This window comes from Camelus ferus, chromosome 22 (assembly GCF_009834535.1).
Source record: "Camelus ferus isolate YT-003-E chromosome 22, BCGSAC_Cfer_1.0, whole genome shotgun sequence".
Lineage (NCBI taxonomy): Eukaryota > Metazoa > Chordata > Mammalia > Artiodactyla > Camelidae > Camelus > Camelus ferus.
This window is the reverse complement of record NC_045717.1, coordinates 21,481,661-21,499,153: the sequence shown is the minus strand read 5'-3', so window position 1 is coordinate 21,499,153 and position 17,493 is coordinate 21,481,661. Positions and strand designations below refer to the sequence as shown.

Here is a 17,493-nt window from a genome sequence, read left to right as displayed (position 1 = left end):
GCCGGGTCTGCCCGCCCAGAAGGGGCCCCTTTCCCGTCACAGGCACAGTTTCCGATCCCACAGGAGCCAGGAGGAACGCGGGGTGGAGAACAAGCCATTGCTTGGGGTCCCCGGGGTTGGCAGCCAGGTCGCCCGGGCAAACCCAACAGGAGCCAACCGGGGACCCGCATCACCGCCGCCCAGATTGCGCGGGCCATTATGATTGGCCTTGCCTTTCCGTCGGCGTGGCAGCGCTCTCTACTGCGCGCGCTCCCATTGGCTCAATCTCGAAGGCATCTTCCCGCAATTGGTCCTCTCGAAGGCCATCCCTGATTGGTCAAATTAGGCACTCTTCACTGGGTTTGATGGCACTCTCGGACAGTCTGCAGCCTAAAAGGGCGTGCAGAGACGAGAATAGATTTTGGTCTGTGACTCTCAGGTTGGGGGACCCGGGCGACCCTGCCCGCAGCGCCCTGGACCTGGCCGTCGGACCGCTGTCTGTGGTGCTGAAGCCTCACTCGAAGGTGCCCCTAGTGCTCTAGCGGGAATACCTCCTAGCGCCTGGTGGCCGCCCCTACAAAAACATGTACTTAACGCCCGCGCACCAAAGGAGACGCCATCCCCTATCGCCTGAGTGAAAGGCCAGGTCCCCGCTTGCAGAGAGAGCGCGACTCCAGAGGCCGACCAATCACGAGCCGGGGAAGCCAGTATTTACATGGCAGAATCGTCCACCATAAGTTTATGGGGTAGAAGAGGGCCCGATGGTTTCCCGGGGCTTTCAAGTCACCAGCGGGGTTTGCCTGGAACACTAAGCCCCAAACTTCTTCACCCTCTTTGGAGCACTGCTGAGTCTCCCTGCACTGTTAGGTGCCCATCCTCCCTAAGCGGGGTTTGAACCCTAGAGACACCTAGCCAGCTCAGAATCCACAGGATTCTGATTCCTTCTGCAGGCGGACTAGATTCCCAGCCACCTCCACATTCCTCCCTTGGTTTTAGGACTACACCTGATCCCCTCAAATCTGAGGACCCAGGCCTCTTCCCTTGAAGTCTTGATTCGTCCTCCCTCTCCAGTCCTGTCGGTAGACAGCACCTCCTGAAGGTACTACAATCGGGCCACCAATACCTCCTAGCGGTCTTTGCTCCTCCAACTCTGGGTACTGGAGAGAGGGGAACCCTTCCTGTCTTCCGAGCAGGAAGCCCGCCCAAGAAGGAGCGCCAACGCAGGAAGCAGAATCCGTGAGGGCAAAGGGGCGCGAATCTGGCAACCCGAGTCCCCAGGATGTGCTTTCTTGGGGTGCGGAGTGCTGGCCAGCGCGCGCTCGCTTCCACCTGCCGCGCCGTCGGGCGCCGCGAGGAGGCGGGGCTCAGTTGCCGCAGCCAATAAGCGACGCTGGCGCTGGCAGCTGCTGCTATAAAGGGCTGGGGGCGGCGGCGGCGCGGCCCAGAGCGCGGAGCGCGCAGCGCGGGCCGGAGGGAGGGAGGGAGGGCGGGCGAGGGGAGAGGACTAGACACCGGGGACCGGACAGGCCGGGCCGAGGGGCGGCGGCGAAAGGCAGAGCGCCGCGATCTCTGTCGGAAAGCGCAACCTCCCCGGGCCCCGCGGGGCCGCGCAGGGGGCGTTCTCAGTCCCGCGCCCGCTCCCTCTTTCCATCCCCTGCCACCCGCAGGCCACCCCGGGGCCCGGTTATCCGCGCGCGCGCACCCGGGCTCGGGCCCGTCCCCGGCCCTCGAGGGAGCCGCTGCCCTCAACGAGACCTTTGCAGCGGCCACACCAGAAGCCGCCTGGGCGGGACCCCAGCGTGAGCATCGAGCGCCCCCCAAGGAGTGCACGACCCCCGGAGCCGCCCTCAACACGGACCGCGCCCGCCGGGCACACAAGAATGGTCACTGTAGGTATTCCCCTGTCGCTGAGAGGGAACCTGGTCGGAGAAGGGTTAGGCACAGGCTCCGAGAAGATGGGGAGGGGGGGTAGGACCAGGCCTAGCTAGGCCCGGGGTGGGGGGGTAGGACCGAGCCTCGGGGCCAGAGAGTGGGCAGGGCCGCGCCCAGAGTCCTGAGGGTCGCTTGGAGTCTGGCTTGAGAGGCCTTAGGGAACCGAGCTGCGATTCGGGAGACATCCTACGGCGGCCTGGGGGCGGGATTGCCCCCCTTCAGCAGGCCTGATGGGGGAGGGGCCGCAGCGGCGGAGGATGCCTCCTCCATCCAGGCCCGGACCCAGCAGGCCTCCCAGGCAAACACAGGGCCCAATCACTGGTGCTGGGCCAGGACAAGGCGGCAAGGAGTCCCTGAGAGCCCCAGGGAAGGGGTGGCGTCGGATCGCGCGCCCTGGGCCTCGACCGCGCCCGGGAGCCGGGCGTCTCGTCCTCGAGTCCGTCGACCTTGCGGCAAGCGGGGAGGGGAGAGGAGGGGGCGCGCCCGGAGGCCCCGCGGGCCCGCCGCCACCGCCGCCGCGTCCCTTTGTTTCTCGGCGCTTCTTCGCGGGCCGTAGCCTCGCGCGGGCGCCTCAGGCTGCGGGGAGGGGGAGGGGAGAGGAGGGCCCGCCGAGGGGGGGTTGCTGCTCCGTCCCTGAGCCCCCGCCCCCCAGGGGATGGGGTAAGGAGCTCAGGCAGGTCCCCTAGCCCAGGCCCAGGCGCCCCACCCCGCCTGAGCCCTGGGCCGCGGGGTGACCTTGAGCGCGCCCGCCTGCCAGCCAGCCGGAGACACTCGCCCAGCTCCCGGTGCTTTCAGCAGCCACCGAGCTGGTCAGCTCCCGAGCGCGTGGCCACGCCCGGCCACGCCCTTCCTAACCACGCCCATGCCCCGCCCATCTAGGCCCCGCCCCGGGGCCCCAGGGGCCCGGCCTCGCCCGAGCCCTCGGATTTCCACTCGGCAGCCCGGGCGTGTCCCGGGGGCGGGGCTAGCCAATTCTAGCCCCACCTCGGCTCCGCCCCCGCCCCCGCCGCGCAACTCCGCTCCCCGCGCCGCCGAGCGTCCTTTGTCTGGTCCCGGCGCCCGGGCCTCCTTCTTAAGCTCTTTCTGTCTCTCTAGTCTCTGTGTGTATGTCTCTGTACGCTGTGTCTCTTTCTAGGCCTCTTTTTCGAGTAGAAGCGAGCATAGTGGCTGGGGGAATGCTCAGCACTCCCTCCATGCCTGGGCCTCTCCCCTGCTGGACCCTGGGACCCGCCCACCTGGTTCTAAGAAAGGAGGCCCAAGAGAGATCACCCTTTTCTGCTGTGTGATCTCTGGCCAGCCCCTTCCCCTCTCTGTGCCTTACGCTGCTCACCTAGATCCAGAAACTTGAGTGAGGCCTCCTGAGGACCGTTGGCACCCCCACAACAGTACAGCATCCGTTGCTGTGATCTGTACCCTCATTTGGAAAGGGAAGGTGATGCACAATGGTGAGGGGTGTGGTCAGAGGTCACACAAGGGCCTTGAAGCCCTCGGAGTCCTGGTCACTCTGATGGAGGGTGCTCAGGCAGAGACCCACTATGGGGACAGGCCAGAAGGAAGTGAGAGGGTGTATTGAGACAATGAGGGCCCTGCGTGGAGGGAGAAGGGCCCAGAAGTAGGATGCTCAGTTAGCACCACGTGGTGGCCTAGCCTTACCATGCATAGCCACTCAGTGCCCTATTGTCACCGGCACCCTGGCATCTGTCACCGTGACTAGGGCCAGGGGGCGCAGCTGGGGACCAAGGGGGTCTGACACAGCAAGTGACCTCAGGTGTGTTCACTGCACAATCCATGTCAGATGTATGTACGATGGTGCAAAAGAGTTGGAGAAAGAGAGAAAGGGAGGTGGAGATAGAGAAGGGTTCAGAGAGGAGAGATGGGGACAGAGAAGAAGAGAGAAACTGAGAGGAAAGAGGGAAAGAGAAACAGAAAGAGGGAGAGAACCAGAGGAAGAGTTGGAGAGAGTGGGAGGGAATATTCCTTTGCTGCAAGTCAGGGTCTGCCTCTCCATCTTTGATCTGCCTTCCTCACCTCTGACTTCATCTCTCCATCCGTGCCTTGGGACAGTCCTCAAAGGTCCCTGTGATCCCTGTGTCATCCCAGGACATGTATTTGCTGTGGGCTGAGGCAGGGCGGGTGTGGCCTCCACCAATCCGATCCCCATTAGCAGCTCAGCCGGCTCAGCCTTGGAGGAAATGCGACACTGATCCCTCTAAGCTCTGGCACAGATGGGAGGGAGATGGGGTGGTGGTGAGATTAGCAGACTGGGCCTCAAGATCCTGGGTTGGAACCCCCCCCCCCAAGTCACCTCTTAATGCCATCCAACTTGAAGACAGCATTTGCGGTGGGTAGAGAACTAGTAACCCTGTAGATTCTGGGGTCATCAGATAAAGAGGTCAAACCCTAACACCATCACCACCACTTCACCTTGTCATCCTGGGCAAAGTCACAGATCCCTTTTACCCTCAATTTCTCCATCTGAGAAATGGAGATGATATCCACCTTTCAGTGTGGTTATGGGAAGGCAATGAAGACTGTACCTGTTCAGTGCCTGGTCCATAGGAATGCTTCCAAAGCTGGAATCCGGTGGTGCCCTGAAACAGTGGCTTGTGTACTGCTGATTGCTTTTTGAGCTCCCATAGCAGACATTATCAACCAATCACAGAGCTCTAGCTTGCTGAACAGGAATTCAGACTCCATCTCCTCATACATGAGGACTTCTGTGCCATAGCTTTAGTGGTGGGACAGAGGCCCAGAGAGGCAACGTGAGTGTCCGAGGACACACAGGGAGGAGGGTGGAGCCAGCAGCTGGCACATGGTGGCACCCAGTAAATATTTGTTGAATTGAATGAGTAGACTCTGCCAACAGAGTGGATTTAAATGTAGTGATGCCCAGGGTTTGGCATAGATTAGGTGTGCAACTTTGCTTTGCTTTGTTATTTTTATTATTATTATTATTATTGGCCTTTTCATTAAGAAAGTGAGCCCTGGAGTCTAAACCCTGGATCTGAATTCTTTGTTCACCAATTGCATGCTTCCCAACCTTGTGCAAATCCCTCCTCCTTCAGTGAGACTCAGTGTTCTCATCTGTTAAGTGGAGAAAAGAGTTCCATAACATTCAATGTTGGGAGAATTGCTTGGAAATTTTCACATAAAGAATTTTGTCTGGCACATAGCAGGCCCTCAATACATGGCCACATTATTAGAAAAGTGTCAATGTTACAAGACCAGGATGCAGATGTGTGGCGTTTACATTACTGCTTTACTTCAGGTGCCTGTGGCAGACATTGCTAATCGACCCAGTTTGTGTTCCTGGTGAGCCTGGACGTGGCTTCAGAATAGTCCTCCAGACAGCTTCCCCAGACAGCCACTCCAAGCCAACTGGAGATGCCAGGGAGTTGACCCTCTGTGTCATCCTTTAAATAAGAATAAATGGAGAGAAAGCAGAAGCCCAAAGAAGAGCTAAGATTGTCACAGCTATTAGGTGGCAGAGATGCCCCCAATGCATTGGCCAGTCATTAAAAACAGTCATTAAAAGCTCTGATGTCCAGCAAATCCAGGTTTGCAATCAAGTTCCCCATCTATATCACCCAATGTCTCTGAGATGTTTCCTCACTTATAAAATGGAGATTGTGTTGCCATCTTTCAAAATTGTTGGGAAAAATAAGTGAAATCATTCCTTGAAGCACTTCACATGGTTCCTGACCTAACATGACAGGTGTTGATGGAGTGAGATGATTACTAATAGCAGTATTGTGAGGCAGGGCTGGTGGACATGACAAACCTGCTTCCACTTCCCAGGACTGTGCCTCTGGCAGACATGGCTAGCCGATCCCAGAATGCTTTCCAGCTGCACCCACAATTGGTTTTAAATTATTCCCTGGTCGCTTTGCCAGTAAATTGGCGTTTGCAGCAAAGTGGAGCAGAGGTCCAGAAACATTAAGTAGCATATTTGAGAACACACAGCTGGGAAATGTTACAGTCAGCACTAGTCTTGGTTGGCAGTGGAAGTTGGAAATACAGACTCTGAATCAGAAATGCTCGTGTACAAATACCTGTTTCACCATTTATAGGCTGCATAGTCTCTGAACCTCACTTTCTTCATCTGTTGTCTTAGTCAGCTCAGGCTGACTGAAATACCATAAACGGGGTAGTTTAAACAGCAGACATTTATTTCTCATAGTTCTGGAGGCTGGGAAGTCCAAGATCAAGGTGTGGGCTGATTTGGTTCCTGGTGAGGGCCTGCTTCCTGGTTTGCAGACAGCTGTGTTATCACTGAGTTCTCACATGGTGGAGAGAGAGATCTCTCTCCTGTCTCTTTTTATAAAGCACCACCCTCATGACATAATTACCTCCCAAAGGCCCCACCTCCAAATACCATCACTTTGGGGCTTAAGGCTTCAGCATATGAATTTGGAAAGACACAAGCATTTAGCCCATAGCATCTGTTAAGCAGAGGGAATAAAACTCTCCCCTTTCAGACCTGTGAATAAGATAAGAATTGCCTGTAGAGGGCTTTGCACTGTGCCTGGCACACAGTATGCCCAATATTTGGGAACAATTCTGGTATTGTTTTGTGGGCCAGGGGTGGCTGAGAGGATGTGTACCTGCTGACTCTTTATAAAAATTCTGTGGCCACAACAGACATTGCTAATCAATCACAGTGGTCTTTCCTGCTGAAACAGCATGGCTTTAAATCCTTAATTCATCCCTCTAGGAAGATAAAACCCAATTTGGGTTTTCAGGTGAGGGCAACCTGTTCACCTGCTGTGCCGTAAGAGAATACCTAAGAAAATGCTCCTTTCTGTGCCCATGATAGACAATACAAAGCACTCCCGGCATTGTTTTTGTCTGAGCCCAGATGAGGCTTTAAAATTCTTCTCTACATGGCCTTTAAGATAGCCATTACTAACTGTTTTGAGTTTTCACCAAAGTGAACCAGAGGCCCCAAGATGGCGAAGAGCGTATCTAAGGGCACACATCAAGGAGTTGTCAGAACTGGTACCTGCCTCATTGACTGGCATAGTCAAAGAATAGTAGGGTGGTCTTCAGTTCTAGACAGGTCTGCATTTGTGTTTCAGTGCCACCACTGATATGCTGTGTGACTTCAACAAGTTCCTTGACATCTCTGAGCCTCAGATTCCTCATTTGTCATAGAATAATTAACTTGTACCACAGCCCTCATGTGAATTAAATTTTTAAATAGCATATCTTCCTGAACATAGAGGATAAAAATCATTAACAAAGAACCAACAAAAAATTTGGCAAATCAAATCCGACAATGTATATAAACAAAACTGCAACATGACCAAGTTTAGTTTCTGAGGAAAGTTAACTTAATATTGGAAAGTTAATTAATGTAATTCATAACATTAACATATTAAAGCAAAAAATCATTTCAATAGATGTAGAAAAAGTATTCAGTAAGATTCAGTATCCAGAGGGGGTGGGTATAGCTCAGTGGTAGAGGGCCTGCTTAGCATGCACAAAGTCCTGGGTTCAATCTTCAGTACCTCCATTTGAAAAATCAATACCTATTCTTAAAAAATATATCCTACTATCCTTATTAGGATACTAGGGAAAAATTAAACATTCTTAACTTGATAAAGCCCATCTACAAAATATAGTAAAGTTCATATTTAGCTGGGAAATGTTTAAAACATTTCCTTTAATGTCAAGAATAAAGAAGCCACTATCACGCGGTAGCCCCTGCAATAAGACAAGAAAAATAACACGTGTAGATTGGCGATAAATAAAATTGTCATTATTTGCAGGTGTTATTATGTTATACACAAAAAACCCCGAATATCTCAGTGGAAAAACTGAGGGTAAATGCCTAGTGGGAAAATTATGCATGAAACAAAAGAAATATTATCACATTTGGGGTAGAAATTACCTTTGGTGGAAGGAGGGAAGTACATGGTCAGGGATGTGATTGTGAGGGCTTTGAAGCTAATAAAAATGCTTTAATTTTTATTCTGAAGACAAAAGTATTCATTTCGTTATTCTAAAAATGCAGATTTATTTTAGACAAACAGACACGCATACATGCAAATGGGCGTAAATGGACTTTTTTCACAGTAAAATCACATGTAAAGTGCTTTGCCTAGTGTTCCAGGAGTGGAAGGAACTATTGTAATAATACCTTATCCCCTCCACATGTTCAAGCCCCTGTCAGACATGACTGATCTACCACCTCCTCACTCCCACTGGTCCCTGGTGTGGGGACTGGGCCGTGAGCGGGTGCGGCCTGTTGTCTCCAGCAGATACTCGGGGCCATGGAGTCTCAGGTGGCGGGGGGCCCGGCCGGCCCGGCCCTGCCCAACGGGCCACTCCTTGGTACAAATGGAGCCACTGATGACAGCAAGACCAACCTCATCGTCAACTATCTGCCCCAGAACATGACCCAGGACGAGTTCAAGAGTCTCTTTGGCAGCATTGGTGACATCGAGTCCTGCAAGTTGGTTCGGGACAAGATCACAGGTGTGGTTGCTCGCAGGTGGGGGTAGGGGTAGGGGACAGAGGTGGTAGCCTCAGGAGTACAGGTGTGGTGTGGAGACAGGTGTGACCCAGGTGGGAGGTGATGGGAGCAGGTGGGACCCTGGGAGATCTGAGGTGTCCTGGGGACAGGGTAGTACTCTGAGGGAACAGATAAGGGTGGAGTCTTGGTTCTCATAACCATGAGGGGGGTGGTCAGCCTCTCAGGCCTGGGTGTGGGAGGACACTGGCAAGTACAGGGAGGTCATCGTCCTGGTCCTGCCTACAGGACAGAGCCTTGGCTACGGGTTTGTGAACTACTCTGACCCCAACGATGCAGACAAAGCGATCAACACCCTCAACGGCCTCAAACTGCAGACGAAGACCATCAAGGTCAGCGCCCTCATTCCCCGCTGATGCCCATCCCGTTGACCACCCATCCCAGCTGAGCCCATTTCCCCTTTATTACCACCCACCTGGACTGCCCCCTTCACTGCCACCCAGACACCCATTCCCCCAACAGCCACCCATCCTCCATGGCTCATCCCCTAAGGGGTTCAAATCACTCTCCAAAGGCTTTCTGGCTGGGGCCCCAGTTGTGAGGCCAATGGCTCTGCCTCTCTGAACCCCAGTTTCTTCACTTGTCAGTGGGGAGACAATCAACCCCACATTCTCTGGCAACTCAAGGAGTCAGCCAGGCAGTAGGAGAGAGTGACCAGGGTCCGGTGGGCAGCCCCTGCCCTGCCTTTGTCATGGAAATGGGGGAGGTGTGGGGGCCCATCTGCCATCTGGAGCCTAACTAGGGTCTGGGAGGGCAGGATTAGGGGTGGGCCCCTCCCCCACCTTTGTGCAGAGCCCCTCCCCCCACGACCTCCCCTCTCAGCAGCTGCAGCTGGGACCCTGCAAGCCCAGGTTCCCTGGGGGGGAATCACCATGGAAACCCCTCTCTAGGCTCTCCTGGGGGTGTCTGGGCTCCACCCTGCAAATCTGCTCCTGAACCCTAGGGGAGGCTGGGCTGGGGCGGGACACCCATCTGGCCCCCAGTTCTCCATAACAGGTGCAGGAACGTCTTCCTCTCCCTGATGGGGGGGCCAATGAGGCTGTGACCTGATGGGTCCCTTCATGGCCAACTAGACCCAGGAGCCCTTGGGCTGTGAGTGTGGACCTAGTGATGAACCGTATGGCCCAGAGGGCCACTGTATGATGTGCGAGTGTACGTGGAGGGGGGACCCCATAGCTATGTGGGTGGCTTTCAGTCATGTGGGTGGCTTTCAGTCATGTGGGTCTGGCTGTTATTGACTCTGGATGTGTCACTATGTGTCTGTGATACGGTGTTTATGTGACAGGTGCTTTGTGACACACTGCAACTCCAGCTGTGACCAGGTGTGGTTGTGTGGGTGTGTCTGGCTGTGCCCCTTCGGGGTGAAACGTGTGTGACACTGAGGGCTTGTGCGGTGGTGTGACAGCTGTGTGATTCTGCAACTCTTCCTGGAATTCCCCAAGACTCCCAGGGTCACCATCAATGTGGCAGTGGCCTTGTGTCACTACTGCTGGCATAGTCACTGTGGCTGTGCAGCGGGTAGCACAGTGTGGCCCTCTGTGTGTGTGTGTCTGTCTGCCCAGGTGGCCGTGTTGTGTGGTTGGCCCTGATTGGGTGTTTCAGCAGATTCTGCCCAAAATATTTCCACCCGTTGTGTGCTAGGACCCATCCTGTGAGGGTGGTGTGGGAGGACTGATACCCAGACGAGGGACCTGGGTCAGCCCACACCATGGAAGGATGGGAAAGACCCCTGAAGACCTACTCTGTGCCTCAGGTGACCCCTGACCCCAAACACCCATCCTGGAGCTCAGCCTCCCTTCCCCTCTCCCCCAGCCCCAATCCATCGACAAGTCCTCACCCCTAAAAACTCACAGCCCTATGGGGCAGGGGAGAGTGGAAACCGTCAAATCCATGACCATGAGTTTTACTGTTCTAGAAATAATAACAGCTGTGGTGTTTTGTCTTTTTATTCCGGAGGACCCCAGGTGCGCACGATTGCATCAATTAGAATCCCCCCTCCCCCCACCCAGTGAGCACCCTCACCCCCATCTGCCTTTGGCCCAATTTATTAATTTTGTTAGTTTTTTAATTCATTATTTCTAATGAAGTAATATCCTCTTACAACTCCAGACCCTCACGACCGGACTGTCCCAAACAAAAGCCAGACCCTTGACCATGACCCCTATCTACCCAGAGGTAAACTTAGAAGTAAGAGAAAATAGACATCCCCAGAAAGAAGGGGGAAAAGAGCCTATCCCCGCACTGACCTGCCAGCTGTCAGTCACTCTGTTGGCATCTGGGTCCCCAAACCATGTTTCCAGGACATCACTAACCACACAATGAGATGGGGTCACACTATACTTGCTGCTCTGTAAATGGACTTTTCTTTCCCCCACTTCACAATACTCGCCACTGTTTTGAGGGAATAAATATACACGTCCACCATTTTTTAAACAGCTGCAGAGAGTTTCATTGTTGGGCTGGACCACAGTTAATGACATGAATCGAAAGATCGTAATAATACGTGTCTAATTCACAACTAAGAGAAGTGCTTTGAGAGGGGAACTGGGGGTAAGGGCAGAGGACCAAATTCAGACAGGAGAGCACAGGGAGGGTATTTCAACTAAGACCTGGAGAAGAAAGGCAGGGAAGAGCATTTCAAGAACAGGGAACAGCAAGTGCCAAGGCCCTGAGGCTGGAGTACACCTAGTATGTTTAGGGAACATGGAGGAGGCCCATGGCTGGACAAGAGATACTGAGAGGGCCACTGGGCAGAAATGAGGGCAGCGAGGTGATGGAGCAAGTTGTGCAGGGCCTTGTGGGCCATGGGAAGCACTTTAACTCTGAGGAAGGTGGGAGCCACAGAGGTTCTAAGCAGAGTGGGGATGTGACCTGGCTCAGATGAGCACAGGCGCCTTCTGACTGCTGTTGTAGGAGGGGACCACAGCCTGTCGGGGGCAAGGGTGGCCAAGTAGACCAGGGCAGAGACTGCTGCACTCACTGGTCTGGGTGAGCAATTGTAGGGCAGTGGATGGGGAAAGATGTGTATGGATCCTGGATGATGAGGAACGTGGAGTCCATAAGATGGATGGTGGTTGGATGTGGGAGTGATAGACTGAGACATCAAGGACAACCCAAGGCTGGGAACCTGAGCACCCAGGAGGACCCAATTGCCATTACTGAGTTAGAGCAAGTTGGGGTGCTGAGTGTGACCCCCCCATGAAGGCTTCTTGTGGGACACTTGGAGGCAAGGGTCACACAAATGTGCAACTCAGGGGCCAGGCCCATGCTGAGGACAGATAGTTGGGGGTCTCAGGGTTGAGCTGGGGGATTAAGGATCTGAGTGACCCTGAGGGGCCCGGTGTAGTCGGGAAGAGAAGGGGCCAGCATCCCAGGTTCACTTTCCAAAGGGGTGAGACCTGTTAACGTTGATGGAGAACATGAGTTAGGGGTGTGAGGGGTCATGGGGCCCCCAGGGAGACATGTGGCCCCAGGGGCACAGCTCCTTTGACCTCCTCGGGCGGTGGGTCCCTCTGACCACTCTTCAGGCCCAGCCACATTATCTTCATCTCAGCCATGCCCCCCTCACCAAGCCCTGGTCGACCCTACCTACCTCCCAAGGTGACTACTCACAGTATTTGCTGAGTAAACGGATGAGGGATTTCGGTTGCTCAGTGGTGGTTTGGATGTGGCCTCACTCTCCCCATCTGGGAAATGGGTCTTGCCCTCACCCCTGTTCGCCTGACCCCCTCCCCCAGGTATCCTATGCCAGACCCAGCTCTGCCTCCATCCGGGATGCGAACCTGTACGTAAGCGGGCTCCCCAAGACCATGAGCCAGAAAGAGATGGAGCAGCTCTTCTCCCAATACGGTCGCATCATCACTTCTCGCATCCTGGTGGACCAGGTCACAGGTCAGGCTGCCCAGGAGGGCGCACCTGGCTGGGGAGCTGGGCAGAGGCACAGAGATGGGACCAGAGTGGAGAAACAGGGAAAAGTGGTGGGGAGGGGGAGGGATCACACAGGAAGGGGCGGGATCTCCATGACACCCTCGCGCCCGGCAGGTGTCTCTCGGGGTGTGGGATTCATCCGCTTTGACAAGAGGATCGAGGCCGAGGAGGCCATCAAAGGACTGAACGGGCAGAAACCGCTGGGCGCGGCCGAGCCCATCACAGTCAAGTTTGCCAACAACCCGAGTCAGAAGACCGGGCAGGCCCTGCTCACTCACCTCTACCAGTCCTCCGCCCGGCGCTATGCAGGCCCCCTGCACCATCAGACACAGCGCTTCCGGTGAGCCCCCTGCCGCTCCCTTCCCCTCAGGCTTACAGCTGCCCTCTCCCAACCCCATTTCTGCAGGGTGGAAAAACACCAGGACACTCAGGGGCTGCTGAGGGCAGCAAAGAGGAAATGTGGGGGCCTGTCAGGGCCTGAGGTCTGGCCCTTGTATACAGCAGGTGCTCAATGTGTGCAGGCCACACAAAGTGGCATTACTGGCGTCAAGAGTTTTAGAATCACCTGATCGGATCGGCTCTGACTGGCCCCACCTCCGCCTCAGTCACCTGCAGGCCAGGCACCCTTCCTTATTCTGCACAGCAACCGGGTCAGAGGCGTTGTCAGTTGCCTGGCCCTGACACTGCGGAGGGGAGGCTCCAAACTTTCCTTCTGGGGACCCAAACCCTGCCTGGGGGGAGAAGGGCAGGCGATCCAGGCTGGGTGGCCAGGAGGGGGAAGACGAGGACTCCAGTGCAGGCCGGGCAACAGCCGGGCAGGCGAGAGGCAGTGCCCGAGTGACTGCGGTTCCGTGCCAGGCAGTGTCCAGCCGGGCGGGGAGCGGGCAGGCAGGCAGGCGGGGGCAGGGCTGATGCTGCTGGACTGCTGGGTGGGGGTGGGGAGGGCAGGCTGGCTGCCCGTCGTCACAGCCGAGGGGCGTGCCCAGAAGCCACCAGTGACCACCCCTTCTGTCTCCACAGGCTGGACAATTTGCTCAACATGGCCTATGGAGTCAAGAGGTAATAGTGCCCCCGCCCCGCTGCCCCCAGCCCCTCTCCCTTCCTCGCTGGACTCTTGCCCTGATGGACCCCTCCCCCACTTCACCCCTAGACTGCCTCTGTCTTGGAGTAGTGCGGCCATTAAGAGATTTGGGGGCCCTTGAGCCTAGAAAGAGCTACTACAAAACTGGACCTGCGAGGCTTGTCTGGCCCTCTCTAGCCCATGGAAAGGCAGGCAGTGTTGCCCAGGTCACAGCTGTGCCCCACTGGCCCCGCTGTTGCTAACCTTTACTGAGGGTCACAGAATGCCCCCTTCCACCTGGTAGTCAGGGATGAACCTTGAGGCCCCCACGATGTTATCCATGCCCCTGACTCTGTGACGGTCCCCGTGTTAATAGCGTCAAGAGCTGTTGAGCATGTGCTGAGTGCCAGGCGCTTGGCTTGGGGCTGGGGACACAACGTGGCCCAGCCAGAGTTGGTCCCTGATGGAGATGGAATGATTCTGAGCATGGTGCTTGGCACACAGTACGCACGTGCTTAGTAAAAAGCAGCCGCTCTTATGAGATAGCTATGAATAGTGATCGGGCTATGAAGGGGGCAGGAGACGGGGTGATGGGGACCCAGCGGAGACATCACTCAGTAGACAGGAGCAGAGCGGAATTAGAGTTCCTGGCAACAGGGACGGCTTGTGCAAACAAATAATGCTAGAAGGAAGTGGACAGGGTGGGCTTCCACCTGGCAGGGTGGCCAGCGGGGCAGGTGGGGCAGCATTGCCAAGGGCGGGGTCAGGGTGGGGTCCTAGTTAGGGCGAGGGCAGGAGTTGGGTAGGTAGGAAGAGGTGCCCAGGGGAGGGTGGTGGTCAGGGGTGGGGAAGGGGTCAGGGACAACAGTGCTGAGGACCAGGCAGGGTCCAAGGTCATAGGGTCAGGGGGTGGATCGGGGGTCAGGGCAGGCTCATGAGTGAGTACCTAACGTTCAGGGAGGGTCAGAGGTCAGGACAGGATGGAGATTGGAGGCTGGAGTCTCAGTGGCTCAGAATGTAGAGTTTAAAGTAGGGTCACAGAGGGAAGTCACAGGGCCGTGGCAGGGTCAGGACAATGCAGGGGTCACACACAAGGTCCCAAGGTCACAGCACAGTTGGAGGTCATGACCGGGTCGGGGGCATGCCGGGGGTCAGGGCAGAGCCCGCGTGACCCCCAAAGTAGTCCCCTGTCGCTCATCGCCAGGTTCTCACCCATCGCCATTGATGGCATGAGCGGCCTGGCGGGCGTGGGCCTGTCGGGGGGCGCGGCGGGCGCAGGCTGGTGCATCTTCGTGTACAACCTGTCTCCGGAGGCTGATGAGAGTGTGCTGTGGCAGCTGTTCGGGCCCTTCGGGGCGGTCACCAATGTCAAGGTCATCCGTGACTTCACCACCAACAAGTGCAAGGGCTTCGGCTTCGTCACCATGACCAACTACGATGAGGCGGCCATGGCCATCGCCAGCCTCAACGGCTACCGCCTGGGCGAGCGCGTGCTGCAGGTGTCCTTCAAGACCAGCAAACAGCACAAGGCCTGAGCCGCCGCCGCCCTCCCCACCCTCCCCGGGCAGCAGAGACAGAGAGAGAGAGAGAGAGAGAGGGGCCCGAGAGAGACAGCGCAGCAGACCACGGACGGCACGAGGGCCCCGTGTCCCTGCGGAAGCCACAGGGTGAGCACTCGGTGGGAGGGTCTGCAGGGAGTGGGGGGTACCTGGGGGTCCCCCACCCCATCCTTCTGCCTCCCCTCGCACCCCCCCCTCAGGCTGGGCTGTTCACTCTCTCGTCTTGGTTTTGTTCATGGCGAAGGTTTTTTGTTTCCTTTTTTGGCTAAAACGAAAGCAGAGATGTGCCCCCAGCCACCTTCAACCACCCTCCATGGATGGCTTGGGGGGGCACTGGGGGTGCCCTCCCAGGCCCCCTTGCCCAGGTCTCCCCAACACCTTGGTGAGCCTGAGGGGGTGGGAACAGGTTTAAAAATCCCCAAAAAAGCTAAACGTGAGAGGGGTGTGGGCATCCCTGGCCCAGAGCCCCTGGGCGGAGTGTGAGGAGCAGGGGGAGGGGCTGGAAGCAGAAACAAAATGAAAAAAAAAGGGGGGGTGGGAGGGGAAGAAAAACTCTATTTTTGTAAAAAGGGAAAAAAGACCTCGTGGAGAATTTTTACTGGGGATTCTTGAACTTGAAAAAAAAAAACACAAAAAAAAGACAAAAAAAAAAAAAGAAAATATTTTGGCAGGTTATGTTTACCAACTGGGGCAGGCACGGGGAGCAGGGCTGAGAGGCTGGGGGGGTCCACAGGGCTACACAGAGATACAGCCACGCAAAGACATGCCGGGGCACACACACAAACACATACACACCCCATGGACACATAACAGCACAGACAGACCCAGAGACACGCCTCAGGAACTTGATGGCCCAACTCAGACATGTAGACAGACTTGTAGGTAAACAGAAGACCGAAGTGTGGGGCTACATAAATATGGCCACGGTGAACATGGACGTGGGCAAATGTGGCCACAATCAGCGTGGACACAGGTGATTGTGGCCAGGGACAAACGTGGGCACATGCATGCGGGGACATGGGGATAGCTCCACACGTGCACGTGGCCACGTGAAAGTGGAGGCAGATTCATCTGGACACAAATCTAGACACCCAGTCGTGGAGAATCCGAGATGTAACACCCACACGGACCCACAGCGTCCCTCAGGCCCAGGGGAGAGGTCCCCGCCCAGACCCCAGCCCAGTCTGCGGCCCACTTCCTCCAGTGAGGCTGGTGAGCCCCTCCTCCTGGCACTCAGCCCCACTCGCTCCCTGCCCCAGGTTCTCTGCAGAGCTCTCTCCTGGCTCCTCAGTGGTCCCTGCCGCCCTCGAACACAGGCGTGCGCACACAGCGTCCATGCATCCAGACACACGATACCTCGTTCCCCTTTTGGCGTCATGGTGGGCCGGAGGCAGCCCCCCCCAACACTTGAGGCCAAAGGACCCCCGTCCCTGGGGCTGAGCCTCCCTGGGCCAAGGCCCTGGCCCACAAGGCCGAGAGGGAGGCCAGGCCCTGAGCCTCCACGCGCCAGGGCCTCCCCAGCAGCAAGCACCCTTCACTCCCTGCCAGGCCCGGGGTGGACGGGCCCAGGGGCCCAGCCCCAAGTTCCCTTCCCGTCCACTCGTCATCCTCTTTCAGTTTGTTGGGTTTTTCCGTCTTTCCAGATCAGTGAGGGCAGTGGACGCAGCCTCCATCCTGAGCCCCAGCCTTGGCTTCTGTCTGGACTTTCCATTCCCCTAGTTTTCATTCTTTGTTAAAAAAAAAAAAAATCCAACAGAAGCCAAAGGCTGGAGCCCTGGGAGCCCTCGCAGCAACCCCACCCTCCACCCCCCACCGTGGGCCCAGTCAGAGCTAAGAATTGCAAACCCCAGTTTCAGCCTCAGTTGCCCTCCCTCTGGTGTCCCTGCGTTTGGTGTCCGGCCATGGCCCCATCTGACTGCCCAGCTCTCTCTCCCCCACCCCTCCCGGTGTTGTTATTAAACGTCTGTGGAGCTTCTGCTGCAAGGAACAAAAAGAAAAAAAATCAAAAAAGCGACAAAAAACACAAACAGAAGAGAAAAAAAGCGACAAAAAAAAAGGAAGAGAGAAAAAAAAAACCCACACACACAGAAGAGATTAAAAAAAAAAAAAGGAAAAAAAACAGACATAAACTGGCACCAGTTAACTTTCTTGTACTTTTTTGCCGAATTGAGCTTCTTGTAGTTTTAACTTATTGCTATGTTAACTATTTATCCTCCTTGTTACCTGTAAGGACATTTGTGTATATTTCTGTTCCTTCATCCAGTTTGCAAGTTTAAAGGAACCACGATGTTCTCTTTGTTTCTTTAAGTTTTGCCGATACGTGGTTATGCCTAATTTATTTATAAAAGGGGAAGTGGAATCATTAAAGTAATAATAATTATTAATAACAGTAATGAAAGCCGAGCGGCGCCCGGGGGGGCATTGTGCTCTGTGGGGCGGTCCCCGCGGCCAGCGACGTCCGGGATCTTAATGGGATTATTTTTGCTCGTCTTGAGAATTTT

The 17,493-nt window shown here is 55.6% G+C and overlaps 1 protein-coding gene across 3 annotated transcripts; it reads left to right on the top strand.

Annotated features, from left to right (window-relative positions):
- The first annotated feature begins 1,481 nt into the window (after positions 1-1,481).
- On the top strand, positions 1,482-15,495 carry ELAVL3 (ELAV like RNA binding protein 3). Of its 3 annotated transcripts, none has more exons than XM_032465725.1 (7): positions 1,482-1,868; positions 8,175-8,391; positions 8,675-8,778; positions 12,184-12,337; positions 12,488-12,713; positions 13,394-13,432; positions 14,617-15,495. In XM_032465725.1, the coding sequence occupies exons 1-7, from the start codon at positions 1,860-1,862 to the stop codon at positions 14,966-14,968; spliced, it is 1,101 nt and encodes a 366-aa protein (XP_032321616.1). In that variant the 5' UTR covers positions 1,482-1,859; the 3' UTR covers positions 14,969-15,495. The 3 variants fall into 3 exon arrangements, with proteins under 3 accessions (XP_032321616.1, XP_032321617.1, XP_032321615.1); XM_032465726.1 differs by having other exon boundaries at positions 8,172-8,391; positions 14,638-15,495; XM_032465724.1 differs by having other exon boundaries at positions 8,172-8,391.
- Positions 15,496-17,493: the final 1,998 nt, after the last annotated feature.